The 8,140-nt window shown below is 53.6% G+C and overlaps 1 protein-coding gene across 3 annotated transcripts in view; it reads left to right on the top strand.

Moving 5' to 3' along the window:
* CLASRP (CLK4 associating serine/arginine rich protein) overlaps positions 1-8,140 on the top strand; it is a 36,142-nt gene that overhangs the window by 9,471 nt on the left and 18,531 nt on the right. For all 3 annotated transcript variants that reach the window (XR_004648420.1, XM_034793169.1, XM_034793170.1), the window contains exons 6-11: positions 701-780; positions 1,387-1,471; positions 2,207-2,352; positions 3,175-3,271; positions 4,228-4,306; positions 4,670-4,743. Coding sequence is in view for 2 of the 3 variants with exons in the window: in XM_034793169.1 (XP_034649060.1) it covers positions 701-780; positions 1,387-1,471; positions 2,207-2,352; positions 3,175-3,271; positions 4,228-4,306; positions 4,670-4,743 (561 nt within the window). In the remaining variant the exon portion in view is untranslated. The remainder of the gene's footprint in view (positions 1-700; positions 781-1,386; positions 1,472-2,206; positions 2,353-3,174; positions 3,272-4,227; positions 4,307-4,669; positions 4,744-8,140) is intronic.

Here is an 8,140-nt window from a genome sequence, read left to right as displayed (position 1 = left end):
TGTAAAAAGCAACAGAGGGTCCTGTGGCACCTTTAAGACTAACAGAAGTATTGGGAGCATAAGCCTTTGTGGGTAAGAAGTGAGGTTCTTACCCACGAAAGCTTATGCTCCCAATACTTCTGTTAGTCTTAAAGGTGCCACAGGACCCTCTGTTGCTTTTTACATTTCACCAGCCAGTTCTCCCCTCTCAGAGCTTGTCTTCACTGAACTTAATGTTTCTAAGCCAAGTCAGCTGTAAGTGGGGACGACCCTGCGTATCTCCCAAGCACCCCAGATTTCCCAGAACTCCAGGCATGTTGTCCCCCGTGAAACTTGAGGCCAACTGGGTTGCAGGGGAGGGAGAGTTGCACCAGGTTTGTAAAGGAGAGCTGGCTTCAGCCTTGCCTATGGAGACTCCCGGGTAGCCGTGCAGCCGTCCTGCTGAGCTCTATTAATAGCCATTGATGCACGGGGACAGCCACCGAGGGGTTAACGTCGCACTGTTTGAACAGTGGAGTTAGCAGCCACAATTGCTGTCGGGTCCAATTTCCAGAAGTGCTTTGCTGAGATGTGACGTGGGAGCCTGAATCTCACAGCAAGTCACTTGTGGAAATGGGCTGTGGGCTGCTAAGTCACTGAGGTGCTTCTGAGCCGGTCACCTTTAGTTCTGTCCTGTCTGCCCAGTTGTCTCCTGGTGCCAGTGTGTGTTCTTCCTTCTCAGCTCTCCTGAGCAGGAGTCGGACGAGAGGAAGTGTAACTACGAGCGCTACAGGGGTCTGGTGCAGAACGACTTCGCTGGCAGTAAGTGTCTGTTGGAGACCACTGTCCACTGGGGCACGGAGACATCCCTGGGGGCGATGCTGTGAAGAGAAGCTGGCTCTGGTGAGAGGTATCAGCTGGCAACAGCAGGGCACGGTTCCTGACATCACTCTGTGAACTTCTGCTCTGCTGTGCTCTGCCAGGAGCCCCTCTGGAAGGGAGGGAGGGACCCTCCCTCCCCCTCCATGGCCCGTTCGGCTCTTGGGTTCTCTGCCAAGAATAACACTGAGGGGGCAGTTAGTGCACATTTGGTAACTTGCACATGTCACCCAGCCCTTCACCTAGGAGTCCTCAAGCAGTCATCAGCTGGTAACTGCTTTCAGCCATTCCTGGGCCAGGCTGCATTCCAACCAGTGACTTCTAGGATTCATGATCAGCAATCCGTCCCCGTTCCCCTGTGCTCTTCCGGCTCTTGAGACAGGGATCCTGCTCTGCCCATGTGGTTTGATGCATACAGGAGAGGCTCCCTCTTACCTGTGTCACCTCGAATGAGCCCCGACACTCAGCTGTTATCAAGGCCTGTTGGCATCGGTGTTTGCCCTCAAGCTGGCATGTAACTCCCTTGTCTGTCTGTCTGTCTGTCTGAAGTCTCGGAGGAGCAGTGTCTCTATCAGATCTATATTGATGAGCTCTATGGGGGACTCCAGAAGCCCAATGAGGATGAGAAAAAGAAGTGAGTATGGGGGAAAAGAGGCTCGGTGCTGGTCCCCAGTGGCGTACGTGCGTGCTGAGCTGCCCCTCTAGGCATGCTTTGAAGGAGACAAGTAAATGTATTGGTGCCCCAAGTTGGCCTGGGGGGCATCAGTCCTTCCTCTCTACCCTGCCTCGGAATTAGGCTTTCCAGGGAGTGTGGGAGTGGCTGATACCTGATGTGGCAGAGGAAGTCCTCCCCTCCTCTTCCTGAATAATAAAGCTGCTGGACGGGAGTAGCACTGGGGACAATTCCTCCCGGACCCTGCGGTGCTCAGCTCGTCCCGAAGCCTGAGACGGGGTTATTTCTGCCTCAGTGCCAGTATTCCGACTAGTCAGACTGCATGCGTAGCACCACCAATGTGGTGGCCGCAGGCCACAGCCCTGCGGGAGGGCCCTGCCCAGCGATTGGGAGAGCTGGAATGTGAAAAAAGGCAGCCCTTTTTCCTGGTGCCTCAGCACGGCTTTAGGGGAGGGCAAGGTGATGCGCTTATGTGTGTGGGGCGGGGGGAGGCCTTCGGTGCCCAGGGCTCTTTCTGTAGTGGTTCTCCATTAACTATGCCTTGGGGTTCCAAACGTAACTGGGGCAACGTGGGGGTTAACAGAGCAGCCCTTTGAGAGCAGGGGAGGCTGGTGCTGCAAGACTCCAGGGACCTCGGGTGGGTGCCCTGTGCCCTTGCCCTGGCCGCACACGTTCACAGACAGTGTTTGTGCCCAGGCTCGCGGAGAAGAAGGCATCGATTGGCTACACGTACGAGGACAGCACCGTGGCTGAGCTCGAGAACTCCTTGGAGAAGCGGGGAGACGAGGAGGACTCTGAGGAGGACAGCAACACGGATGAGGATGAAGTCATTCCGGATATCGGTGTGTCTCGCTTGCCCAGGCAGTCCTGCCTCGGGATATCGCCTGTCCAGGCCGTGCTTGGGCAGCCCCACCGCCCCGCACGCACAGACTGGCTTTCCCAGGCCTTGTGCTTACGAGTTCATCTTTCAGGTGCCACCTCCCCAGTGTGTTGGGCACGTGCCTGTTCTACATGGTGCCTGGGTGTATCTCTAGGGGAGGGGTGTGGGGGAGCAGTGCGTTGCTGTGGGGAGTTCTGGCTAACATGGGGAACCCCGGCCAACCCTTCCCGGCCCCCTCCTCCCTCCATGCATCGGTGGGTGTTTGCAGGGGCCTTGGGTGCTGGCTGGGGTTGTCTCTCTTTCCTCCTCCCCCCCACCCCCCCACCCCCCGGCAGACCTGTCCCTGCTGCTGCTTTGGGGCTTGTAAACAGCTCCTGGGGAATAGGAGTCTGGTGGCTGACCTCAGAGCCCTGGGTTGGGCGGGGGCTGCTGTCACCTGCTTCCCCAGCTGAGCTCCGGTAAAGCTGCTGCCATGTGTTCCAGTGGGGAGGGCGAGAGGGGCTGCTCCCCAGCTCCACTCCCTCAATCCTGTGAGCAGAGGGTGGAGGACCATGCTGGGGCGGGGGCATGTTCACTGAGCTCAGCACCAGAAATGGGCCTCCTGAGAGGCCCAAGAAAGTCCTGTGGCCCCCACGTTTCAAACCTCAGCTGCACTATGGTGCAGCAGATACTCCAGCAACACCTCAGGTGGCCCCGGGGCAGCTGGAGAGCAGCCCGGCTCCGCTGTTGGCCCCAAGGGCTGGCGAGGTCTGCAGGCACACTGACACCAGGCCTCTGCTTGCAGATGTGGAAGTTGATGTGGATGAGTTAAATCAGGAGCAGGTGGCTGACCTGAATAAACAGGCGACCACGTACGGGATGGCTGAGGGGGACTTTGTCAGGTAAGGCCCACGTGTGAGTCAGGGCCCGGAGCCGAGCTCCAGGCGCACCACCTCATCTCAGAGAGCTTCAGGTGCTCTGGGGGGTTGGATAGCCGTAGTCACGAGCCACATAGCAGAGCTGTGGCTACTGCGGGATGTAGGTGGCAGATGTACCCACTGTGGCTTGGTGTGGGGGCTCCCGTGGCAGCAGGCCCTTGGCAGCCCTGGCTTAGGTGAAGCTGCTGCTGCCCCTCTGCCCACATGCACTGAGAAGGTTGCTTGGGGCAGATGTGTGCGGCTGTCTGGCTGCTGCACGTATCGGTGAGAGGCTGGTGCAGCCTCAGGGCAGCCCCATGTGTTTGGCTGGCTGCCTGCTGCATCTCCTACCGTACATGTGAAGTGCCAGCCCACGGTGGGGAGGAGCGTCCAGCTCTGGCATCCTCACTGCTCCCGTCGAGGGGCAAAGCATCTGACCCAGGTGGCAGGAGAGCCAGGGAGAGGTGCAGGGTTAAATGCAGCTCCTCTCTTCACTGATGCACCTGGGGGAGCAGTGGCTGCTTAGTTAATTTTAGGGTAAGTCCCTTTGGATGGCACCCGTCCTGCTTTCCCGGGGCAGCCCAGACGCTGCTGCTGCTGCATGGGCCGCTCCAACTTGGAGCTTCCTCCCTTGTGCCAGTGGCACCCTGGTACCGCTGGTACTGTTCAGTTGTAGGCCCAGCTTAGCCCTTGACTCTTCCATTGAAGGCCCAAGTGCTCTGGTAGCAGCCCCTGTGCTAGAGGCAGATGCTGGGGCTGCGTCAGGGTGGGGGCAGAGCGGAGGCTCTTGCTTACCAGCACTTGTTGTGGTAGTGAAGTCCCTTTGTCACAGCGCACCCATGCCCCTGCGTTGTGTACCTCCATCCAGGGGCTGGGCAGGGCAGGCTCTGTGAGCGCTGGGAACAGCCACACTTAGCCAGCTCTCTTTCCTTTTCCGGAAGGATGCTGCGGAAGGACAAAGAGGAGGCAGAAGCCATTAAACACGCCAAAGCCCTCGAGGAGGAGAAAGCCATGTACTCGGTAAGGCGCAGCCCTGGGGAGAGCTGTCCCAGCCAGACCTCTTCCCAGCCCTGCTCTGATCTCTGCCTGTATTTCCCAAGCCTGGCGAAGACGCTTTCCCCATGGGTCCTCTGGAGAGCTCTTGTGCTTTCCAGGTAGGCCCTGCTTCCAGAGGGTTAGCAGAGGGACGCAGAGGAGGTTTTAAAAGACCTGGCCATGTTAGCCAGGACTCCCCACAGCTGGCCTGCACCCAGACTGGGGCAGCTCAGCCCAGAGGAGCTGGTTGGGACAGACTCATTTCCCACCTCCTAGTACTGGGGGAGAGCAATGGAAGTTCCTGGCAGGCTTTCCTCTGCCACTCAGTGCTGGGCCTTTCTCATCTAGGGCCGTCGCTCTCGCAGACAGAGGAGGGAGTTTAGAGAGAAGCGCTTAAAAGGAAGAAAGATCAGCCCTCCCAGGTAAGGCGGTGACGACCTAACGTCTCCCTGCAAGCTAGTCAGCCAGAGGGGCTGGCGAGCAACGGGGTGCTGGGGCGGGGCCTCTGGCACTGGCTGTCCTGGGCGCAAGGGCTCTTGTCTCCCATGTCTGGCCCCTGCTGCACTGTCATGGCAGCTCCCCTGGCCCTGAACGCAGTGACTCCTTCTGGAATCGTGGTTATTTCAAACAACTGGCTCTGAAAAGGCTCCGTCCACATGGCAAGCTCGCCAAGGGGCGGGGCAGTGTGATGCTTTCTTTGGCCAGGGGTCTGTGCGGAAGTTAGGGAGTCTTCTGCTCTCACATGAATTTATAAGCCAGTGATCTGGTAAATTCATTAGCTCTGTCGCTTAAGGCCTCGGGGCGGCTGGCTTAGCTCCAGATGTTTCATGTGCTTCCGTCCCTGCCTCTGCTTGTCCGGACTCCTCTCCTCTGAACCCCTTTAACAGGGAGGCTGGTGTCCCCGTTCCTTCATGGGTCACTGCTGAGAAATAGGGCAGACACAACCCAAAACTGGTGGTTATTCTCCTATAAGATATACCAAACCAGCAACAAAAGTAAACTTCTGTTTCACCCCAAAATTGGTGCAAGAAGGGGTGTCCCAGACACTGCTGAATGCATCATAGGAGCTTCCCATTCTTGGTTCTAGATTACTACAGCTTCAAACCCAGTATTAGAAGTATCCGTGTATAACAGAAATGGTTCATCAAAATCATGTTTGGCTAAAACAGGCTTTTTCTTTGTATGGTTCGTTCTGGAAGTAACAATATTATTGAAAAAAGAACAGATTTGTTAGTCTCTAAGGTGCCACAAGTACTCCTGTTCTTTTTGCGGATACAGACTAACACGGCTGCTACTCTGAAACCTAATATTATTGAATTCCTTTACAAACCAAGGTAAAACTTGGTTAGACCAATAGTGGATTGGATCTGCTCTTGCATGTCTCATATGATTTTGCCATGAGCTAATGAAAATAGTTAATTTATCCATGCAAGCTCTGGCAAATGTTTGGAACCCAATTAACATCAAGCCAATGTAAATATTAACGTTCTCCGTAGTGTAGGAATCTTGGCATTTAGCCATGAAAGCAATAGGGTGGTGTGCCTTAGTTTCCCTTTTCATACAGCATATTAGGTCTATAATGCCTTCTCTGATGTGAAAAGTTTTAAGACTGGTTACAGGCACTAGCTATGAAATATCAGTATACCAAGGCCTTTTAACATAAAGTGTGTTGTCATGTAAAGAAACAGTAACCCTTAAAAGCTTCAAGCACATAGCGGGTTCTTACGTACCACTCCCAACATGTTTAAGGGTTTTTCCGAAAGATCATGCACACCGTACATTTGTACAGTTTTTGGTATTGGCAACAAACTAGCCACAGCAGTTAATATTAGCAATAATATTAACATCAGATCTGTCACTTGTACATTTACAAGCATTTTTGTCATGCTGTGTCTCTGACTCAATACTGTTGAGGTTTTGGCATTTTAGGGTTAACTTGTGGCTTCCATTAGCAAGATGAAGTTTTTCCCCTTCCTCCCTGTCCTGAAGGGTCAAAATCTGAGCTCTTTAGTGTAACAGAATCCATTGGTTGGCTATGTGTGTCCTCTTTGCTAACAGCTATGGTGTGGGCAAGTCTTTCTCCTCCTCCCGCCCCCCCAAATCAGTCAGGTAATTTGCATCAGCACAGACACTAGTTTGTTTGTTAGTTTTCAGATTCTTAACCATTACCAATTCCAAGGCTGGATTCTGTCTTAAAGAGAGACCATCCATTTTCACTAACATGTTAGACTCAAGGTTCTTTTGTCCTTCCATTACCAACCTCTGGTTCCACATGGAATCAGATGTCAAGTCCACTAAGAGACTAAAAGTCATATCCGAAGTGTCTAGGGGTGAAAGTTTGCCTGCCATCTCCTGTATTCTCAAGAGATAACTGCACAGCTGTCCTGCTCTGTAGATTCAGTTACTCAGTCTTCTCTTTCAACCTGAGATACAGACTGTTCACTCGCAGAATCAGTATCAGAGGGGTAGCCATGTTAATCTGGATCTGTAAAAAGCGACAGAGTCCTGTGGCACCTTATAGACTAACAGACAGTTAGCCTATAAGGTGCCACAGGACTCTTTGCCACTTTTTACAGAATCAGTATGGAGACATTCATGTTCCAACAACGTCGTCTTCCCAACAAGCTGGTCAAGCACAGCCACTTGGTCATCATCATAGGGCTGTTCAAATTCCCTGACAAATTTCATTCCATCTGACGCCTTCTCTAAGTTATTCACACTGGGGTCTTTCTAAAGCAAAATCAGTGGATCCATTTTCAACAGAAAAATTCTGGCTGTTAGGAACTGAAACAAATCTCTCAACAAACTGTTGCCTTCTACAGACCGAAATTCATCCTGATCTACCTCAATTAATTCATTTCCACACCCCTCAGTTACAGCAAACTGCTTTGCAAAAACAACCATGAGGATTCTTCTCCTTAGGAGCTTCTTTAAGCAACCGTTCACGTTTATCGTGCTCCACAGAAGCATTGCTCTGCGGAGCCACAACCAAACTCCCTCTGAGTGTCACTTACACTCAATCACCTCTGGCCCATTAGGAGGATTTTTACACAGCCCCCTTTTAGGCAAGCTGATGGACTCCATAGTTAAAGGCATTTTCCTTCCCTTCGCAGCTTTTCTCACTGGCAACACACAGGTCACCAGGCTCCGCACACACTACCTTAGTTACAAGTTTCCACACTGTCAGTGGGTAACGCAGTTCAATCACTTTCCTGCTCTCCTTGTGCGCTGGCTGTGATATCGCCCTGATTAAACAGAGTTGTCCTATCTTTACTCGGCAACACACTAGCAACAGGCAAAATAGAAGCACCAGCGTTGCTGGTCCCTGGGACTAACTGGATGCAACCTAGTTGCAATGTCATTCTCCCTAGCAGACACGAACTTAGGAACATTCCCCCCTGGGCTTTAGTTAAATCCAGAACCGAATCTGATGCAACTGATAATTTTTCAACCATCATAAGCTGACAGGCTTCTTCTGTCTGCGTCACAAAGAGAGTGAGAGTTCTCAACCAACTCAGCCCAGTTAGTGCACAGCTGCGGCCCAGCTCAGCTGTGTGCTAAAGACCGGCCCGCATGCTGGGGGTCTGCTGGGTTCCCAGCTGCCCAGCGTGGAGAGGTCCAGCCGGGCTGTCCTGCGGGGCCAGGGCTCCCAGCCCCACCCCTCGCAAGCCCCGGGGCTGCTGCTGCCCTGGCACCCGGCCTCTGCAGCCCAGGTAACACATTGTGGGCTGCAGCTGGTATCTCCGTGTTCTCACCTCCATGTAGAGCCAGTACAGGCCGTGGGCACCAGGGTTACGTTCCCTCTCTGGGAGAGGCCTC

This window comes from Trachemys scripta, chromosome 16 (assembly GCF_013100865.1).
Source record: "Trachemys scripta elegans isolate TJP31775 chromosome 16, CAS_Tse_1.0, whole genome shotgun sequence".
NCBI classification, from domain to species: Eukaryota; Metazoa; Chordata; order Testudines; family Emydidae; genus Trachemys; species Trachemys scripta.
This window is presented reverse-complemented; position numbering and strand designations above follow the sequence as displayed.